Genomic DNA, 22,110 nt, shown 5'->3' on the forward strand with positions numbered 1-22,110 from the left:
GTTTCAACTTAAAATAATTTTAAGCAAAATGGACCTGGATCTCCAACAGGCCCCTTATCTACCATCTTTCCCCGAAAATAAGACCAGGTCTTACATTAATTTTATCTCCAAAAGACGCATTAGGGCTTATGTTCAGGGGATGTCATACTGAAAAATCATGCTGGGGCTTATTTTCCAGTTAGGTGTCATTTTCGGGGAAACACGGTATGGAACCCATGGATTAAAAAGGAGAGGTCTAAATGACAAAATAGAGATCACCTACGGAGGAGTAATCAAAAGGGGCCAGAGATAAGGGGGGAAAAACATGCACTGAACAAAGGAAAGACATCTATAACTGCTTGAAAGTATCTGTTTAATATTTTAAATCCATAGTTAATTATGTTGTGAACTGTTTCCTCTCTGCCTCTACTGGATGCATAAAATTGTTCCCTGGAATTCTCACACACTGAATTCGATCTTATGGGCTCATCAAAATTGGTCAGAACAGGAGACAGAAGAGCAAAAGAAAAAATGAGGAAAGGCAGTAATCCCAAAATGAAACTTTTCAAAGGAAAAAGCTGTTTCATTTTGATTTCCAAGTGATGAAATACAGCCTCCTCAAAAAGGTAACAGCACATGACCAGATGAAAACATTCCCCAGCTCTCCTAAAGGACATCACACGTTAGCCACACTGATTAAACTGAGACAGCTCTCTTAATAAACAATAACAACCACCCCCCCTTACCACCCACACTCCACAAAAAGGCCTACTGTGGCAACATGAAGACAGCTGTTTGAACCACGAACTGGAGGCATGTTTTCTTCCATTACTGGAAATGTTTCAGTTTCATGGAAGTATATTTTATTTTCTTCTGTTTTAATTTCTGATACCCAACTCTGAGAAGAAGGGAGAAAAATGAAGGTAAATATGCAGTTTGGAATAATTAACCAGGTATTAGAAAGGAGTGTACATCATCAAAGTTTCCCATAGGTCAATTTTTTTTTAATAATTAAAGTTTATTGGGGTGACAATTATTAGTAAAGTTACATAGGTTTCAGCTGTACAATTCTGTAACACATCATCTATATATCACATTGTGTGTTCACCACCCAGAGTCAGTTCTCCTTCCATCACCATATATTTGATCCCCTTTACCCTCATCTACCATTCCCCACCCCCTTTACCCTCTGATAACCACTAAAATCTTGTCTATGTCTATGAGTTTTTGTTTCTTCATTTGTTTGTCTTGTTCCTTTGTTGTTTTCAGTTTTATATACCACCTATCAATGAAATCAAATGGTTCTTGACTTTTTCTGTCTGACTTATTTTGTTTAGCATAATAATCGTGACAATTTGATCATACCATTCTCTCTACTTGGAACACTCTTCCTACCTTTTTATTGTGAGAAAATACACATAACATAAAATTTATCATCTGAATCATTTTTAAGAGTACAGTTCAGTATGGGTAAGTATATTCACATTGCTGTTGCCCTTACTACTTTTATTTATCTTACAAGATCTTATTATCCATCATCTCTTCCAGCAAGCATTCCCTGAACTTCTGGGTTGGGCTGAAAATGCCCCTCCATGTATTAGCATAAAGATTTTAAATAATCTATTTATTGTTCACCTCTCTCACTTTGAGGGCAGAGCCTATGTCGTAATCTCATCTTTGTGATTGAAGAACATGGCACAGTATCTGGCACATGATAGGTGCACAGTAATGTTTTATTAAACTGAATTGTCACAGGTGCCAGGAAAAACTTGAGTAAGAGATTTCTTTATTATCCATGAAATTATATTATTTATTATAGAATTTATTATAGAATTTATATAGTGAGGGTCTAAAATTTGTGAAACACTCTTAAAATAGGCACTGGGATGCTGCAATAAACTATATTACCTGTCCTATCTATACAGGAGGCAGGGAGGATGAAAACGGGGCAAACAGGAGAAACAGGAGGAGAAAAAGAAAAACAGTAAGGGAAGAAAGGTAAACGGGGAATGAGGCAAGGAAAGTATGAAACAAAGGGAAATGAGAAGAAGACTAACTCAAAAAGTAACAGTTGGGACAAAAGCAGGCTCTGCAACCGAAAGTAAGCGGTGTGCCCCTCAGAAAGTAGAGCCAAAGAACTCTGGACACAAACTGCTATTTTAACTTATAGACTAATTACCAGATTTTCAAATTCAAGTCAATCAAATGGGAAAATGACAAAGCTGAAAGTTTTTTAAAACTTAGCATCCTGAGTTAGAGAAGACATTACTTCACAATTGTTTTCGAACACATAATTCACCCCAGAAGAATGTGCTGAATAACATGGAGAAAAACAAAAAAGAATTATTTCTCCAGACAGCATTTAAAAACTTATTTCTTAAGCAAAATGAAACCACATAAAGGGACTCTGAGAAAATATAGGTAAAATATATATCTGGTGGAAAGAAACTTTGCCTAAGTATAAGACAAACATAAAGATCATAAAGGATAAAATCAAGAGGTGTGATTACATAAAAATTAATAAATATTAAATAACACTATACACAAAATTTAAAAGGAAAATTTAAAAATGGAGGGAAAGTTTAAAATACAAGTATAAAGGACAGAACTCTTACAAATGAATAATAGAAAAAAATCAATAACGGGACTTCTCCTGGCTCTGATAGAGTAACAGGGACTAGATTTACTGTCTTGCCTAAACTCTAGAAACTTGAATAAAATATAAGAAACAATGGTTTTCAGACATTGGACAATAGGTAGCACAGGACAATGATCCTTGAAAAGAGGGAGACAAATGAGTTAAGTCTTACATTTGCCTCTATTGACAGCCTAGAGTTTTCAGGCTACAGAATAGGGAAAGAAATCCAAACAGTCCTGTGATCTTGCTGAATTCAGAAGAACAGAGTTCTGACTTCAGGGAGGCCAAGATTGCAAGGATTTGGGGGGGGGGGGGGGGAAGATATCCAACAGGATGTAGTTAGACAGAGAAAGAACTCTAAAGATAACTGGAATACCTCAATATCAATAAGGAAACTGAAATAAAATTTTAGTTTAAAATTTTTCCTATAAAGAAAACCCCAGGCCCAATGGCATCAATGTTGAATTCTAGAAAACAATTAAGGAAGAAATAGTATCAATTATGCACCAACCTTTCTAGAAAATAGAAAAGGAGAGACTATTTCCCAACTCATTCTATGTATCACCCTGCTACCAAAACCAAACAATAACATTACAAGAAAACCTTACAAAAATCCTTCACAAAATGTGGGCAAATCAAATCCAGCAATATATGAAAAAGATACATCATGACCAAGTAGGGTTTATCCTGGAATGAAAGACTAGTATAACAGTGTACTAATCAAAACCGGTGTACTACATAATTTACCTTATTAATAGACTACAAAGAAAACTATATGTTTATCCCAATAAATGCAGAAAAAGCATTTCACAAAATTCAATACCCATTCATGATAAAAATTGTCATCAAACAAGGAACAAAAGGGAACTTCCTCAACCTGGTAAAGGGCATCTACACAAATCTAAAGTTAACATTATATTTCATAATGAAAGACTGAATGATTTCCTCTAAGACTGGGAATAAGACAAGGATGTCAGTTCTCACTTCAAAATTGTTCTAGAGGTCTAACCCAGTGCAATAAGGCACGTAAAAGAAATAAGGGAGCCAGACTAGAATAGTAGTAAACCTCTCATTATTCACAGATGACATAATCCTGCATGTAGAATCCAAGGAATCTACAAAACAGCTACTAGAACTAATTTGTTCGTATGAATTAACAAGATCACAGAATACATGGTAAATATAAAAGGTGAATTAGCTATCTATAAGCTAGCAATGTACAAATGAAAATGAAAATGAAAATTCCACTGATATGATGTATCTATATTAGTCAAAATTATAGAAACAAAGTAAAATGGTGGTTATCAGAGGCTGGGGGTGGAGGTGTGAGTGGAGAGCTGTTGTTTAATGGGTACAGAGTTTTAGTTTTGTAAGATAAAAGTTCTGGAGTTTGGTTGCACAACAATATACTTAACACTAATAAGCCAAACACTTAAAAATGGTTAAGACAGTAAATTTTATAGGATGTGAATTTTACCACAATAAAAAAACAAAATTTCATAACTGGAGTGACTTAGAATGAGCAAAAAAATTGAAATTAAAAAACATTAACCTTACAATAGCATAAAATATATTAAATACTCAAGAATACATTTAACAAAAAATGTGCAAGAAGTATACACTGAAAACTGTAAGACATTGGCGCAAAAAATTAAAGAAGACCTAAATGAGCAGAGAAATATATGATGCACATGGATCAGAAATCTCAATATTGTTAAGATACCAGTTCTTCTAAAATTGATCCACAAATTCAAAACAATCCCAATCCATATACAAGCAATTTATTTTGTAGAAATTGGCCAGCAAATGACCTAGGATAGCCAAAACAAACTTTGAAAAAGAACAAAGTCAGAGGACACGCACTGTCTGATTTCAAGACTTACTGTAATCAAGACAATGAAGTACTGGAGTAAAGACAGACATTTAGATTAATGAAGCAATAGAGTCCAGAAATAGACCCAGAATACTCGGTTGATTGACTTTTGACAATGATACAAGAAGTTCAATGAGGAAGGGATAATCTTCTATTAAATGATGCTTGAACACTTGGATATCCAGATTAGTACGCATGAATGTGTGTATATGACATGTATTTGTATACGTGTGTGTGTATGTGTATATATATATATATATATATATATATATATATATATATATATATATATATATGTGTGTGTGTGTGTGTACATACACACACACATATCCAGAAAAAAAAACAGATCATAGACATAAATTTAAGAGTTAAAACTATAAACTTTCTAGAAGATTAATAGGAGAAAACATAGGAATCTTGGATTAGACAAAGATTTCTTAAGTAGGACACAAAAGCTCAAACTATTAAAACAAAAATTTGGGGCCAGCCCAGTGGCTCAGGGGGTTGGAGAGCTGTGCTCCTGATGCCAAAGGCCATCTGTTCAATTCCCACATGGGCCAGTGAGCTGCACCCTCTACAGCTAAGATTGTGAACAACAGCTCTCCCTGGGGCTGGGCTGGCGTGAGCTTGCTGCGGGCTGGTCTGTGCTGTCATGAGCGGCCGACAGCAGCATGAGCTACTGTGTGCTGCTGTGTGCTGCCGCAGGCTGCTGTGTGCTGCCATGAGGGGCCACCAGCCAGCAAGCCAGCGAGAGCTGCTGTGAGCCGCTGTGAGCGGCTGACTGGCCTCAGCAGGGGGGAGCGCAAGGCTCGTAATACCAGCATGGGCCAGGGAGCTGTGTCCTATACATCTAAACTGAGAAACAACGGCTTGAACCGGATTGGAGGGGGGGGGAGGCAGAAGAAAGGGGAAAAAAAAGAAAAATTTCATCAAAATTTAAAACTTTTGCTCTCCAAAGACACCATTAAAAAATGAAAAAGCAAGCCACAAAATATCAGAAAATATTTGCAAACGATTTATCTAATGAAAAACGTGTATCTTACAACTCCATAAGAACATAAACAATTCAATTTTTTCAAATGGGAAAGAATTCAAAGACATGTCACTAAAGATAAGGGGATGACAAACAAGCACATGAAAAGACACTCAATCTCTTTAGTCATTAGAAAAATGCAAATTAAAACCAAAATGAGATATCACTATATACCTAATAAAATAGCTAAAATGAACAAAACTGACACTATTACTTGTTGACAAGGATGTAGAACAGCTGGGATTTTTATCAATTACTGGCAGAATTGCCACTTGGAAAACATTTTAGCATTTGTTTATAAATAGGTAAATGGTTAAACTGTAATATCTATACAATTCAATACTACTCAGCACTTAAAAGGAACAAATTATGGACACATGTAACAACATAGACGAATTTCAAAAGTATTATGCTAAGTGAAAGAAGCCTGTCACAAAAGACAACATACTGTATGATTATATTTATTTGAATTCTAGAAAAGGCAAATCTATAGTGATAGCAGTTCAGTGGTTACCAGAGGCCAGGCTGCAGGGTCCGCATTGACTGCAAAGTGCATAAGGAAACTTTTAGGGGTAATGGAAATGTTCTCTAGCATATACATTTGTCAAAACTCAGCGAAATGTGTACCATAAAATTCCTAATTTTTAAATGTAAATTTAACTCAATAAAGCTAATTAAAAGAAATTAGTAAAGATACAAGCAGGCCATTACCTAAAGAAATTCAATTGACAGATAAATGAAAAAAAATTTAGCTTTGCTAGTAAAAAGAAAAACCACTATCATTTTTTTCAACAATTTAATTCATTAAAAAATGTAAAAATTATTACCGTATCCAGTGAAGGGTACCTGAAAATGAGCATTCTTATACATGACTGGTGGGAGAGTAAAAGGGGAGAGTAAAAGGTTACATTACAACTTTTCTGAAAATAGAGAAATAGGTTTCAAAAGCCTTAAAAACATTCAAATCTTTTGATCAAGTAATTTGAATTCTAGTAATTTATTGCAAGGGAATAACCAGGTAGTACAAAAAAATTATAAACAAACATGTTTATATAACACAACTTATATAAGATGATTGAAATGGTTCCTTCACAGCATGGAACCATTTATTCGGTCATTTAAAATACACACTTGTGTGGGAGCACGCGCACGCATACACACGTATTCTCCTAGATGTAAGAAGAAACTGATATGACCTAAGTAATTACCAATAGAAGCCCTTCACTGACAAAAAAAGATGCCTAGGATTTCAGATAAATGAAGTAGACATATATACAATAGGACAATGTCACAAAATCTGGTGTTACTCTATACCTTTATATCACCATCAATTTTTTCCCATTCTTCTGCTGTAAAACTGGATGCTGTCGCTGCAGGTTTGTCTTTCCTCAAAGCTCTACTTCCTGGAGCCAATCCTTTAAGGTGCTTTTCACAAAATTCTGTAAGTTCTGGATAATATCCTTCCTCACCAGACCTTTAAAATATTTCAGACTTTTAGTGTTACCACTTTACGTAGAGATCATCTTGAACAATGATTTGCAAGCTGGGTTCCGTGGAGCCCAGGGGTTCTGCAGAGATCTCAAGGACTGCCCCTGCACAGGTGGAAGGATGGGCTGCTGCCTCCCACTCACCTTCCGCAGCCAGCACAACCTCCATTATTATCTGTTGATCTATACAGTGATGCAACGAAAGAAAAAAAGGAGCTCCAAAGACACAAATTTCCATCAAGACTTTAAAAGTTGAATAAGTAATATTTTCTCTCCTCTTTAACACACATTCATTTCGTACATAATGTAATTTTAAACTTACAAATGGAAATTCAGTATTAGAAACAGGTAGAAAGTGAGACTTTGGACTTCCTTTCCTAGGAGAAGCTCCTGGCACCCTCCCATTGCCCCCACCCCCACCCCCACCCCCCCACCCCCCCCCCCGCCCCCGGCCCCCTCGAAAAAAAAAGATAGGAAGAAAATGAGAAAATGGCAGAGGAACAGTTTAGAAAGACATGCCTCTAAATTCAACCATTCAAGGAACAAAATTCCTTCCTTAGAGAGTTAAATGGAGACATCTATCCTTTTCATTATTTGTTTTTTTAAAGAAAATCAAACTTTTGCCCTTCTCTTGTGGGTCTGTTTGCTTTTAAATTTTTAGAAAAGCAGAAATAAATCCCATTTTCAAATTAAATTAATAACCCAAATCAATGCAATATAATTTAATTAAGTTATTCATAGAAATTCGTAGAACCAACATTACTGTGGCTTTCAATCTCCTTCATCCCATAAACTTGTCATTTTCTGTATCAGTCCCTGACCAAATATAAATGGAAATGCTATTACATCGCTGAGAAAAGCAAAAAGGAAAACAATGAAAACCAAAACACGTGGCACAGGGCCGTATTTCTTGAAGAGGGTCCCTTGATCATCTGCATGTCAATAGCTAGGCACTCACTAAACACACATGCTCCTGGGCCCCACCCCAGATTTCCCAAAGCAGAATCTCTGGGAATAGGACCCTCGAATTTGCATTTTTATTCAGATTTGCATTTTTAATAACCATATTAGATGTCTACTAAAGTTTAACAATCACTGCCATGGGGCTCTTACCCAGAGAAGGTCCTGATTCCCTGCCTTCCGGTCCTGCCTCCTGGCCTCCCCACCATCCTTCATAGGACCAGCTCGCAGTGAGTCACCCACTTTTATTGGCAGAAGTGGAAGAGTGCCAAAAAACTTCATCAGTGTAGGCTGGTGAGCTAACCTTACCTCCTACTGGCTACTCTCACAGCTATTTTTCCTAGAAAATGTGGAGGAAGTAAGAAGAGTGCCCAAATCACAAACTGGAAGTCAATCCAGCCAGAACCGTGCAAATGAACCACAGGATGAAAATCACTATTTTGCAACCTAACATGGGCAAATACAACAAACAATCTCAAAATTTGAAAACTTTCTCCAATGTTTCTAATGTAGCTTCGACTTTTTGAAGGGAACAAGTGTAATTAAATTGGCATACTGAAATATGAAATAATTTTTAAATGCTTACCTGAGCACACAAAGAATTTTTTCCAAGTGTTTAACGTCTGAACATTTTTCAATATACTTGAAATCCAAGTGTTCAATGGGAATTTTGAATGTTTTTGTTGTTCCAAAGCCCCACAATGATGAATAATCTTTGGCGGTCATGGCTAAAATATATATAGGAAAACAAGAATCTAATATATATAATACTCAATTTGGATAGTAATAACCATCTAGGTACTCTGTAATATTTATTTTTCATTTCTGTAGAAAAGGAGGTGGAGTGTTTTTTCCAAGGAGGAAGGCTACTACTCGTTTTAAACTGTCTCTTCCTGATAACAACAGTTAACGTTCATGGAGCAAAGTTACTATGTCCCACAAATGGATTATCTCACTTAATCTTTACTTAAGCAAAGTTGAAATACAATGACAAAACATGTTTTGGTGCTATAAAGGAAAAAAAAAAACACACTTTCCTCTACCCATTTAAATTCAGTAACTGATGCCTGCAAGTTAAACTGAGAAAACACACATTAACAGGAGAAAAGGTTTATCTTATATGCACATGGGGGCTTCACAAAAAAGTAAAAACCCAAAGACACTGTTCAGCCTGAGAGCCTAATCATTTTAACAAAGGGTGATAAATTGTGGCGAAGTGATCAGAAGGAAAAGATGTTTTGGCTTCTAGGAGAAAGTAAATTTGTGGAAGAAACAAATGAAAGGGTTATTTTAATATTTGTTTATGCAGACTCATCTCAGGGCTGACTGTCTCTCTACTGTGGTCAGAATTGTTCTCCTCCTCCTGATATGGGAGAGGGGAGGAGGGAAAACCTTCATAGAGGGAAATGTATGCCCTGCTTTTAGGCAAAGGGTGAGGGTTCTTCCTGTTGTTTAATTTCTTCAGCTCAAAATAATCCTTATGCCAAAGTGGCCTATTTGGGAGTGGTATATTCTGATCCGCTTTAGTACTCAATCTGGTTTTTAGGGTATCTTTTAATGTTGATTTAAATGACCTACTTTAGCTGTTAACATCCCAACCATCCTTCATGATTCAGCACAAACATAAGTAACATCCTTGCTGTAACTCTCCTTAACATTACCCTTTTCCCCATTCCCTGCAGCCCTCTCCCATCAATGAACAGCCCCCGACTTGTGTTCTAATGGCACTCTGTACAGACCTCTCTCATAGCATATAGCACATATTCTAATTATGGTTCTCTGTCTCCTCTTCTAGATTGTGAGAGATCTTACGAGTACTTTATTCATCTTCATATACTCAGGACTAGCAGAATAAGCAGTACCTTATACCTCTTAAGAAACACTTGCTGAGTTGAACTGGGAAAAGAAGGTCATGCAATTTCACTCTAATGATACTGCTGCTAATGATGATAATAACAGCAACAGATACATAGCTCTTAATGTGAGTACCACTGTAAGTACTGTACATATATTACCTCAATCCTTCAACTGAGACAGGTTAGTTAGCACGTTGTTAGGTAAACAGGGAAGTCCCTGGTAAAATAAACAAAGGCAGCCATCTCTTGGAACTCCAGATTCTGGAATGACTCATTCGCTACAGGGCAACAATGTAACATTCCTCTAGGGATAAATGGGTTATTCCGTAAATCCCTTTAGGCTGGACAAACAGAGCACATTGGATAGACAAAATCCATCAAAAGGTGTCAACTCCCTTCCCCAAACACGTAAGAGAAAGTATAAAAGAGCCTTTAGCCTTAGTCAGGGGGCATCCCAATTGCCAGTACCCCCTCTCGTGAGAGAGCTATACTTTTGCTTTAATAAAAATCTTTGCTCCGCTCTCCTTCTTTGGGTACGTGAGATGCGATCTCTGGGCACTAGACACCAGAATCCTATATCACAACTACTGCATTAGGTAGGTTTTATTTTTAAACAGGAAACAGTAACAATAGTTAACATTTATGGAGCTAAATTACTATGTGCCAGGGATTATCTCACTTACTCTCCAAAACCATTCTCATATAGGATATTAATGACTCCCATTTTACAGATGAGGACGTTGATGTTTCAAGTAAGTAAACTGCCTATGGTCAGATAGCTATTAAGCAGTGAACTGAAGATGTGAGTCTCAGTAGGCAACCACAGAGTTCACATACTTAAGCATCATACTTATGCTTATCAAATTGCAGGTGGCAATCCACGAAATCAATTAGTGAGTTTCAATCAGCATTGTTTTATATTGAGATAGAACAACAACAAAAAAATCAGATTACCTGACACATACCAATAAATATTATTTTGTAAAATTTTATTTCATGTTTACACAAACAGAAATTATAAAGATGTGTACATATAAATGCACATGATGTAAAGAAAAATATATTTCTTATTGTGAGGCATTGTCAACAATTTTTAAAATCACTGCACTTAAATATACTGGATGATACATTTAAAAATAAGTAACAATGGGTCTACTTCATTAGAAGTATTTCCTTCCGCATGCCAGCCTTCTGGGGGTCTGGTCATTTATCAACTAGATCTCTGCAGAAAAAAGAGGATGCTCTGTCGCCTTCTCCTCCATATTCTGCTGGCTTTGATTCGAGTATAGAATATAGATGACAGTTTGTCAGCATTTGGATGAGATCCAGTTGAGAAATGAGACTGGCTTTCACACCATACCGGCCTGGTCCAGTATGATGAATGTCTCCCATCACAAGGATAGTCATAAGGGTGGAAGGTATAGGAAAGCAAAATAAAGAACTTTTAAATTATTGATGCTGCCCAGGATAGAATAGCTTGCCTTGGGAGAATTTTTCCAAAGAGCTGGAGGACCTTTGATGGGATAGATTTAAGCATCTAATGGGATGAAAATAGATCACCTCGTACTGAAGGAGTCTTGCAACTCCTGAGAGTTTATGATTTGAATAAAATACAGTAAAAAACATGTGAAATGATAGACATCTCTTACCTAATCAAACAAATTTCATTCTGAGCACTGTTTTAACATTTCTCTGAGAATCCTTTTGGAAAACTATCATTTTTTGGTAGGATACACATTCTCAAGACCACTAAATATCAATTCTCAAGTTCCAAAATACTTATACATTTGCTCTAATTCTTCCATCTGTTTGTAATCTGGTCATAGTTGGATTTAATTTATTTTCCATCATTCTGATCCACATCCATTTCCTGTATTTCCTACTCAGCTTATCAGTAATACCTCCTGTGCAAACTGCGATGGATTAGTAACAGGAAACCGTTTTTTTCCACCTAGCATCTCCCACGTAGGCATCTTGCATCCACAGGGTCGAGCTCCCCCTGCAGCCGGAGGCCGAAAGGAAATGATACCCTCCAAGCGTAGCAACGGTTTCTATGTACAACGCGGCTCGAGAGGGTGGAGGGACCAGGTATCGGTCGGGATCCAGGAGCTCCACAGGCAACCCGCAACGGTCAGTGGGCAGTTTAGGACTCTGAAACTTCCTAGCTTTGGTCAACAAGACTGGTCGCCGCTGGGAACCCCCTTATTGCGCACCCCCCGCCCCAAATATCCGCCACCATCAGCGGCGGGAAACGGCCCTCCAGTTTGGTTCCCACCACCAGGATGTCCAGCCCACAACGCGCTCCCTCACTCAAGTCCCACAGCGCATTTGCTCCTCTGCGTCCGCCCTTCAGCCCCGCTCGGAGGGAGGGACTGCGATGGGAGGAGTAATTTACTCCAGGAGGCCAAGTACTCACCGAGTTCCCACACCCCGCGACCTACCGAGGACGCGGACGCCGCACACCTAACCAGTGCGCCGCAGGTGCGGAGGGGCGTGTCTCCCCGCCTCAGCGCCCGTGCGCGAGCGCTGACTGGAGGGGGCGGGAAATAAGTCCTCTGCGGGATGATTGGCTAGTCCCCAATCCAACATCCCGCTGATTGGCCTTACAGGCCCCAGCTCCACCAGGAAGGAGGAGCATTAGGGGAGAAATAAAGAGTGAATATGTGAGTTCTTTCCTCTTTTGCCTTTCAATTTGTTTTAGGTGGAGTTAAAACGCTGTTACTGTTCTGGATTGTTTTGCTGTCTGCAAGGTAAATTGGTATCTATTCCTACTTGAATGCAGAAACATGATTAAACGTTTCAGGATATCTACATTGCAACTTATATTTACTTATTTCCTCCCCTTTATACAAAAGAGTAAATGAAACACAAGATTCTCTCTTCATGCATTCAACATTTTCTGAGTGCTGGTTATGAGTCAGTCAGACACTGTACTGAAGGAATATTTACAGAGCAAAAAGAAAAAAATGAAAGATGAGAAAGTTAGGTCAATGAAGTCTAATATTAGATTGGAAAAAAGATCTAGAGAAAATTCAGTTTTAAGTTATTAAATAATTCAAGAAAATTTCCCAGAATTGAAGGGCCTAAGTTTCCAGATTGAAAGTACCCACCAAGTGACCAAAACAGTGGAATAAAACAGACCCATACCAAAGCACATACTGTAAAATTTCAGTGCACTGGCCAAGAAAATTAAGTTTCCAGCGAGAAAGTGGATCACATACAAAGGATTAAGAATGGTTTTGGACTTCTCAACAATACTAGAAGCTAGATGACAATAAATCAACCTTTCAAAATCCTGAAGCTGGTGAAGAACACCAGAAAAGGTCATTATCATGCAGAGAGACAAGCCATGGGAAAAGGCACAGGCAAAAAAAGAAAAAATGTCTGTTACCTGCTTAAGGAGCTGCAAACATCTCCTTAGAACCAAAAGATTGAGAGTCGGTTGAAGTGGTGACAGATAATCAAAGACCAATAACAGATAATCAAATAATCAAAGACCGGTGACAGATAAAGAAAGGAGTCAGATAATCAAAGACCAAATATACTATTTGCAATTGTTTTGATTTTATCAAAATAGGGAGCCACTGTGGAGTTTCAGCAGGACAGTGCCATGAAATTTGTCTTTTAGAAGGAGCAATCTGAAGAGTATAGAAGACAGCAAAACCAGCTGGGAGACTAATCTTAAGGCCAATACAATCATCTGTGTGGCAAATAATACTTTCAGTAATGGTGATAATAGTTACATAGGCTAACAGGATGAGTTTTTGTGGATTATTTCATTTTATTTTGCAAAAAACCTTTTGACAGAAAGGCAGGGATATTCAATACAGGGAGCGGCACGTGGAACCTTAGGAAGTGTGTGACAAGGTTCAACTTGTTTGGTGCAGTCAGTCGGGTGTGAGCTACACTTGACAGGTGTGTTTTTAAGTGTGCTGTAAATTACCCTTCATCATGAAAATGCTCCGTGTCACACATCACTTCTGGTATATGGCAATTTCTGTCAAATAAAAACATCACGGTGTGTCCTCATCTACCTTATTTACCAGATCTGGCACCATGCGACTTCTGGCTCTTCCCCAAAGTCAAAATGGTTCAGGACATGGAGACAACCATCACAGCACAACTAAAGACACTCACGAAAGAGGACTTCCAGAAGTGCTTCAGAAAGTGGCAAGTGATGGGATAAGTGTGTTCAAAGCGAGGGGGATTAATGGCAATATGTCTTTTACTGTAATACATTTTTTTAAATTTAAACATTCACCGTATTGTTTGATCACACCTCATATATGTTAACCTCAAGTTTTGATTAACTGATTTTTATATTTATAGAGCACATTTGAAAGAACCTTTTAAAAGCAATTTTACATCTATTTTACCATTTTTTTCTTAAAACTGTCTAGGTAGGCAAGAGGTAAAATTACTTCCATTTTATAGATGAAGTGGACACAAACAGATAATTGACTGAAATGGTGGTCATGAGTTCCAGTGATAATACTTTTTCCATTAAACAGCTGTCTAATTAACCAAATAACAATATTCAATTAAGCTACTGATACGTAAAAATCCTATGAAATTAGAACAGTTAAGAGCAACATTATCTGGTGAGCTTGGGTTTGTTTAAGAGGCTGTCATAAAGAGATACCTTATTTACTGGTACTCTTTTGTCTAAGGACAAGTTCAAGAAGAAACATAGCAGAACTACAAAATTATGAAAGCCATGGCTAGAAGGAAAACATAGACCAACGAAGCACTCTTTAAAATTTGAGAATGATAGTACTTTGTATAGCACATAATAAATTTATACAACTTAGTATTCAAGGATGGTAGTAAAAATACAGATTTTTAAAAAATGGTATATAATATTTTGAATGTCAAAGACACACATAACTATTAATAAAGTTGGAATATATCTGATCTTTAAAATGAATGTTAGGGAGGCCAACATGATGCTCTGTAATAATGGAATCCCGGAACAGATGGAGTATCTGAGTATTCATATCCCTAAGATCAAGATAAAAGTTTTAAACATTTATCCAGTATAAACCAATCCCTGTTCTTTTTATATCCTGAAAGCAGATTTTTTTTTTTGCCCTTTTTTTATTTTTATTTAATGAGTGATTACACCTGGGAACTGCACCTGCCTTAATAGTCTGCTTCATCCACTTTATGTGATGTTGGTTTTTGCTTTGCAGAAAACAACCATTAAAGTTTCTTTCTCTTTGCCCAAGATTTACCAAGTAGTCAAGCATTATATACAAATACAGAAAGGCCTACTTCAAGTAACAAATGAAAAACCTAACTCAAAATGACATATGCACACTGACAGTAAGTGCACTGGTATATACTATACAAAGTGATGCTGGAGACTTTACAAACAGCTGATGATATAAAACAGTGGTTTCCAAGGAACTTACATAACTAGACCTTTAGAGATCCCCAGAACTTTATTTTTAACAAGGGCCCCAATGATTCTAAGTTTTGATTAAAAGTGGTTTGGGGAAGCACTTTTAACCTTCATTGTATATCACTGACACTGTATCATATGTCAGATGACATATACAAAAAAATTAAATTACAAATCATGTAATTGAACAACAAAAAAATTTCTTTATATAAACTATTAATAGATACCTAAATACAATATGGTTTTTAAAATGAAATCATGTGTATATAGTATTCATAAAGATAAGTACACCAATCAAAAGCTATACAACATTAACAGCAAATCCAAATACAAAGATATTCCTCCGAATTCCATGTTTCACCGAGCATCAAAAACCACCACTGTGTTAAAAGTGAATTAAGGACAAAAGAAGTATTTAAAAATTACATAAAAGACTTAACACTTCCTAGTCACTTTCTCTTTACAATAAGCCACTTTGTTATTTAAGCTAAAATGCACAAAAGTATGGAATGCATTATTTACTATGACAACTGGAAATGAAAAAACACTACTTAAATTTTTATTAGTCTCCTTTCCATGATACAAAAGACTAATGCACCAAAAACACTGAAGTAATGTTAAAGGTGGTTAATTATTGATTTAAGAATATTGTCAATTACCACATAACAATTTACCCTGTCTTACAACTAATTTGTAAACCTCACTTTTTCCATTAGGTAGCACATGTACACTATATTTCTCCTTCTATAATTTAGTTTGTCCATAAACTCAAGCTCAATAATGAGTACTTAGTTAAATATAGAATCCTCCAAAAACAGAACTTCTGTGAACCAAAATCAACTAGTATTCAGATTATTTAGTATATGCCTATAGATTGGCATATTGGTCCATGAAAATGCTGATCATGACTTTTTTTTTGGTAAGTAATCCATTACCATTCTTACTAGAGATTAGTCTTTAACTATCAACCCAAGCATTATTCTTAACTTCCTCCTACCTCATATTTAGAAAGCATAGTTAAAAGGATACATCTTTTAGTCCTTTTCTTGTACATTATTCTGTATCCACATTCTCTGCATCTGATTGGATCCCTGGATTTTATTTCATTTTCTGTGTGACATTCTAGGAAAGAAAACACATTTATTCAATGTTTAAAAGGAAAACATTATGGACAAGCAAATTATCTTAACCATATTTTTCACCCAAAGCACTAAAATATACTCAATCTCAAGGGTATGTTGTTATCACCAATGTATTAATGAGGAAAGAAAAAAATAGTTGTGGGCAATAATACACTTTTTCTAGGAGAGAAAATGAACTTTTATCGTGAGGATTGTTCGTGGTTGCTAAAGTGTTTTGCTTTATAACTTTAAAGATGAGTGACTCATTTAAGCAAAAGAGAAATATAGTAATTTCAAAAAAATTGAAGTAAAATGCTCTCAATGTAAGTGCTACTCTTACCTCCACAGATATATATCATTGGCTGCTGCTTTGGGGGTTGAATGTCCTTCTGGGTGTCCATAGTTAGTCCCTGAAATCACAAACTCAATATTGAATATCACAGAGGGGCTCCTCACAAATCCAACCAGCCCTCATTTTTCTCAGAGAAAGCTAAAAAGATCCCAATTCCTAATCTGTAATTTTCCAAACACTATGCGTAGGTCAAAAGGACGAAACAACGCATTGCCGCGCACTCACCCCCAAACTGGACACAATAATACTTTACACGTGTTATTTCATTTATACAGGTTATTTCATTATAATGTTTGCAACAAGCCTAGGAAGTATTACTCTTATTTTACAGATGAAGAAACTGAGGCTTAGAGAAGTTAATTTGCGGAAGATTATTCAACTATTAGGAGGCAGGAGGATTCAGAACTGACTGCAAAGCTCACCTCATTTAGTACAAATTCTATTATTTCAAACTTGAGCAGATGGCCAAAACTTACATCTCTCAACAGAGGAACATGCGACCGGAACGTGAGGAAAGAATAAAGAAATAATCCCAAATAGCTACACTGAAAGAAACCAGGCAAAGGGCTACCAGCAACGACTCCACCCCTCCCTTCTCCCAATTCTAACCCCACACCGGATTTTTTTAACTCCCAGTGTCTTTCCAGTTTTGGACCAAATGCCCACCCCCAAATCCCAACCCGTTAATCCCTTACCCACTTAGCACCGAGAAACTCGTCACACACCGCCCTTCCAGCTCGCAGCTCGTCGTTGCGTCGCAGCCAACTTCCGGCGTTAGCAAATGACGCAAGCGGAGCTCCGCCCCTTCCTCTCCGGGCAGGGCAAAGACAGCCGAATTGAGCCAGGCGGATAAACGGGGACTTTGCATAGACTGTGGGCAGAAGTGCTTGTTCCGGCTTCAGCTATTTTCATTTTTCATGAAAGCAAAGAATTTAATAGTTCCTCAAATCGAAAGAGGTTTATTTTTCTTACTAGTGAAGTCGGTAGAAAGTCGGTAGGATTACTTTTGCAGGAGGGCAGAGGGTTAGAGAGAAACCGAAATGACAAGTGTCCGGGGAATTCTAGGCTAACCGTCACACCAAGGAGCATAGAATCAGCTCCACCGCTCATTTTCACGTAGGAAAGCACTCTTCAGATAGTTTTCATGTCGTTTGGTATCTGCGCTGGTGCAGCAGAGCAGCCGACCTCTATCTTTTGCATACTTTTGTTTTTGCATTTCAACCCTTTCTCTTAGACCTCTGTCATCCCTCTCACCCACTTCGTGTACTTGTTTTAAAGTAAAGACGGGCGTGAGGGCAGCCACATCAAATTACTCCCACTTAAAACTAAGGGATTTTGGTAGCAGTAGCTGTCCACTGACCCTCCCCGACTTCAGTCCCATGTATTACTCCCTAGAAGAAAACCATCTGTCCGGCGGAGGCACGTTTTTTCAAAGATAAAAATTACAGTGACATTAATATCACTTGGGTTCACAACATTTACACTTTTCTTCCACAGCAGGTATTTTACTTAGAAGAAGAAAATGAAGTTATTAAATTTTATTAAAAATTCAATCAGTTAATAGCTATTATAGTTAACTGGAGAAGCAGTTTTCTTTCTCCCCTTTATTTGTTATGTCTTCATTTTCTTCTTAAACAAGCTATACTGCTTTCCCTTCTTCCATTCAGCAACTTGAGAATTTTGAACTTCACATTTTACTTCCAGAAGAAGTTCCAACTAGTTGCACCTTCACAGACCAGCTTGAGAGATTTAACTTGGTCTTCCCAGTCTTCCTAACAGCCGATTTTTAAATTTCCAGGGAAATAACGAAATTTTCTGCTTCTACCTCCACAGACAGGTTGACATAGAGCATACATGTTTTGACCATCAGCTCTCTTACAAAGTACCTCTCCTCTCAACCAAAGAGAAGTAATCCAATAAAATAGTCAAAATAAGCTTCCCTACAAGAAGTATTAGATAAAACCATAATCAAGAGGAAGATGATGGAGTGATACATAATATGTCACTTTAATCATTGCAAGCTGTTCTGGATTCTGACTCTCCAGTTGAGGTATCAAGATGGTTCTGGCACATAACACAGTCTATGGAGATCAGAATGGATGTTATGTGTGGAATACAAATGGGTCCTGAACCATACAGAAGTGTAGAGTAACTACAAGTAGCAAGAAGATCCAAAATTTTAACAAGAGTTCATACTGATGCTAGTCCAGATCCAACACCCTCTTTCTTGTCAGCAGGAACTGGTAGTTTTAGGATTACTGTGGAGCATGGTCAATTGTAGCTATTGTCAATGGTCTCAAATAACTTTTCTTGAGCACTTACTATGACATCATTACATTGCCTTCTCCTAATGAGAACATTTGTCTTTGCTATCTTGGATACTAGTGTTTTTAACTCCTTGTAATGTAGTTATTTATGGAGCTGCAACTTGCTATTTTCCCCCTGAATCTCTGTTTTCCTTTTTCCTTGAATGTAATCATTTAAATTTTTCTGTGAAACTTGAATGCCATGGTGACTGAAAAAGTCTTCCATTGTGTTTTACTGGATGGTCCCCAAAAGAAACATTTGATCTTGTAGAAAACAGCTGGTTTGTAGAATTCTGAGCTCCGTAATGGGATGACAGCCAATCCAGAAAATGAAGCAAAAAGCCCAAAGACTGTAGTGAGTAAAAAACATAGCTCAGTGGCTTAAATTTGGGGTATATGAGTAAAGCCAGGATAAGCTATATGTAAGTAGGTGTCTTTTTACCCTTTTGGTGGGTTGTAAAAAAATATTATTCTTTGAATGATAGAAGGAAGTTATGATATGCTCTTTCAGTTTTCAGTTGTAATAAAATATCTAAAGAAAAATTAACCAGAGAGAGAAAAGGGAAATATTTAAATGGTTGGGGTTGCATGGATTTTATTTAACCATAGGCAAAATTCCCTGCCCTTTTTGTATGGGAGTGGGGAGCACCATTAAACAAAATAAATAATTAATACGGTATTTTAAAAGGTGATAAATTACACAGAGAAAATTCAGCAGAAAAGGGGGTTTGAAAATGCTGGGCGGGGAAAGGCATAACAACTGTGAAGAAATTTGAACAGCTAGAGAGGGCATTATTCACTCTACCTGCGTGTGGTGTGGAAGGCTTCAGAGGGGTGTTATCTTGAAGAATGTGTAATTCACCAATTCTTACCTTAAGTCCTTATAGGGATCTCAACAACCTCATACTGAATTCACCTTATTTTCTCCCAAACCTATACTCTTCACTCTCTCACCTCATGTCCCATGCAGTTGATTCTGCCAATTGAATATGTCGAGTCCAAGTTTTTCTCCACCCCCACTAGCTTCCTGAGTAATGCAGTAGCTTCCTAAGAGGTCTCTTTGCAGCCACCCTCACCTCTCTTCCTTCTGTCCTCCATTCTGTCACCAAGGTGGTCTTTCTCAAATGCTCTGCATTGCCTAGAGGATAGACTTCAGACCCTTAACGTGCATCCACAACTTTCCATGACTTGGCTTCTTCCCCTTCTCAAGGATTTTCTTTGCAAGAATGGGACTGGTTCCAAGTAACAGAATCACTATGATTCTTCAGAGGGAATTTTGTTTGCCCTTTCCTCAAACAACTCTTAGTTTCCAGTTACAACAAATTATTTACAGTTTCTCTAATGTGCCTGTTTCCATTTTCCTGTTGCACTCCCCCCCCCCTTTCTTCCGCCCCCCCCCCCCCCCGCCCACTCTGGTTCAGCCGTTGTTTGTCAGTCTAGTTGTGTGGGACACAGCTCCCTGGCCCATGCTGGTATTTTGAGCCTTGTGCTCCCCCTGCCAGGTAGTCAGGCAGTCAGGCAGTCAGTCACCAGTCGTCGGCCCATGGCAGGATATGGCAGCCCACAGCAGCTCATGATGGTTGCCGGCCACTCATAGTGGCACACTGTAGCCCTTGGAACTCATGGAACTCATGGCAGCTCACAGGCAGCCCAACTCCAGAGAGAGATGTTGTTCACAATCTTAGCTGCAGAAGGTGCAGCTCACTGGACCATGTGGGAATCGAACTAGCAACCTCAGCATTAGGAGCATGGCGCTCCAACTACCTGAGCCACCGGGCAGGCCCCCTGTTGCATGTTTTGTTTTGAGTTTGGAATCACCTGTTCACTGCCTTTTAAATTACCACTTACCCTTCAAAATCTACTTCATTTCATGGTCTTTATGAAGTTAGCTCTGCTGGCTCATCCATCTTTCCTTTGTGCTACCACTGTTCCTCTGTTACTGCACTTAACACCACTGAGCCCCTTCAGTACCTAGACCAGTAGTATGCACATAGTCGGAGCTTAATACTTGTTAGTGAATTTGGTTTTATATATATGGCAATTTGGATGACTAAGGGGCAATCGGGGGAGAAATGTCCAGTCTGAGGGCAGTGGTGGTAGCAGCTGTTACTGCCTTAAAAGTAATGGCTGAGGCTTTGAAGGAGAACTATGTAAGCACAGAATGGTAAAATAAGGAAAATACTGAGGCAGGACGCCTCATTTAGGGAATAAGCAGAGGAAAAGAAGCCAGAAAAAGGAGACTAGGAAGAAGCTTGGGAATGGAGTCTGGCATATAATAATAGTGCCCAGTAAATAAAACACCCCCTTCTAGATGCCTAAAAAACAAGCATAATCCTATTTAGAAATACTGTAACTAAGTTAGTTCATATCTTTCAGACCTTATCCTGTGTATATCTGTACTTCTAACTCAAAAGGAGTCATTCGGTTTGTAACCTGCTTTTTATACTTGATTTTCTCTGGAAACGTTTTCAAGCGACTATTCCCCTATATTATTTTTAATGGCATCCAAGGTCTTTATAAAGCTCCCCAAAGTGAGAATAGGGAGAGGAAGAGCCCATCGGATTGAGAAGGCCTCGCGGTGCTACGGATGCGGGTGGAAGGGTGGGAAAGAGAGGATGTGACCCCTCCGGCGAAGGCGGAGGCCGGGATCCTGCAGGGCGCCGGGTGGCCGTAAGGGGGCGCCACGGAGCGGGAGGAAGGGGCGGTGCGGGGCGGCGCGGGGCGGCGCGGGGCGGGGCGGGGCGGGGCGTAGCGGTTACTCGGAGCGGGCAGTTCAAACCGAAGGAGGGAAACGCTGCGGCCCCAAGCGAAGGTGGCGTGGGGGTTGCTATAGCCCGGCCTCTCTAGGGGCGAGGCGGTGGCTCCACCCGACGCACCGGGCAGCGCTAATTCTCTCCTCTCCCGCCCGTCGGCCTCGGTGCCCCGCGCGGCCGGATCGGTGCGGCGGCCCCTCGGTCTCCAGGTGGGCAGGAGCGGGGAGCCCCAGGAGTGTGCTGGCTAGCGGCCCTCTGGGCGTCCCCTGGCCTCGCGCCCCACTTTGCTTTCCAGGTGCTGGGACTAGAGAAGCGCCCCGAAGCCGTCCACTTCACTCGCTCCGCGCC

General features: G+C 38.7%; 2 protein-coding genes across 5 annotated transcripts in view; both read right to left on the reverse strand.

Annotated features, from left to right (window-relative positions):
* The window catches only part of SPAG1 (sperm associated antigen 1), a 60,622-nt gene extending 45,526 nt beyond the window's left edge, over nt 1-15,096 (reverse strand). For both annotated transcript variants that reach the window (XM_019757642.3, XM_074316847.2), the window contains exons 1-4: nt 12,243-15,096; nt 8,557-8,698; nt 6,838-6,997; nt 752-877 (exon numbers count right to left, since the gene is read on the reverse strand). In XM_019757642.3, the coding sequence (XP_019613201.3) occupies nt 752-877; nt 6,838-6,997; nt 8,557-8,696 (426 nt within the window). In that variant the 5' untranslated portion in view covers nt 8,697-8,698; nt 12,243-15,096. The remainder of the gene's footprint in view (nt 1-751; nt 878-6,837; nt 6,998-8,556; nt 8,699-12,242) is intronic.
* A 314-nt stretch (nt 15,097-15,410) lies between these two features.
* POLR2K (RNA polymerase II, I and III subunit K) lies at nt 15,411-17,477 on the reverse strand. 3 transcript variants are annotated; one of them, XM_019757638.3, is made up of 4 exons: nt 17,399-17,477; nt 16,692-16,761; nt 16,260-16,352; nt 15,411-15,610 (listed from the first exon to the last, which is right to left on the reverse strand). In XM_019757638.3, the coding sequence occupies exons 2-4, from the start codon at nt 16,750-16,752 to the stop codon at nt 15,588-15,590; spliced, it is 177 nt and encodes a 58-aa protein (XP_019613197.1). In that variant the 5' UTR covers nt 16,753-16,761; nt 17,399-17,477; the 3' UTR covers nt 15,411-15,587. The 3 variants fall into 3 exon arrangements, with proteins under 3 accessions (XP_019613197.1, XP_074172949.1, XP_019613198.1); XM_074316848.2 differs by lacking the exon at nt 17,399-17,477 and adding an exon at nt 17,180-17,287; XM_019757639.3 differs by lacking the exon at nt 17,399-17,477 and adding an exon at nt 17,126-17,277.
* Nucleotides 17,478-22,110: the final 4,633 nt, after the last annotated feature.

This window comes from Rhinolophus sinicus, chromosome 6 (genome assembly GCF_057876585.1).
Source record: "Rhinolophus sinicus isolate RSI-liver-muscle chromosome 6, RSI-T2T, whole genome shotgun sequence".
Lineage (NCBI taxonomy): Eukaryota > Metazoa > Chordata > Mammalia > Chiroptera > Rhinolophidae > Rhinolophus > Rhinolophus sinicus.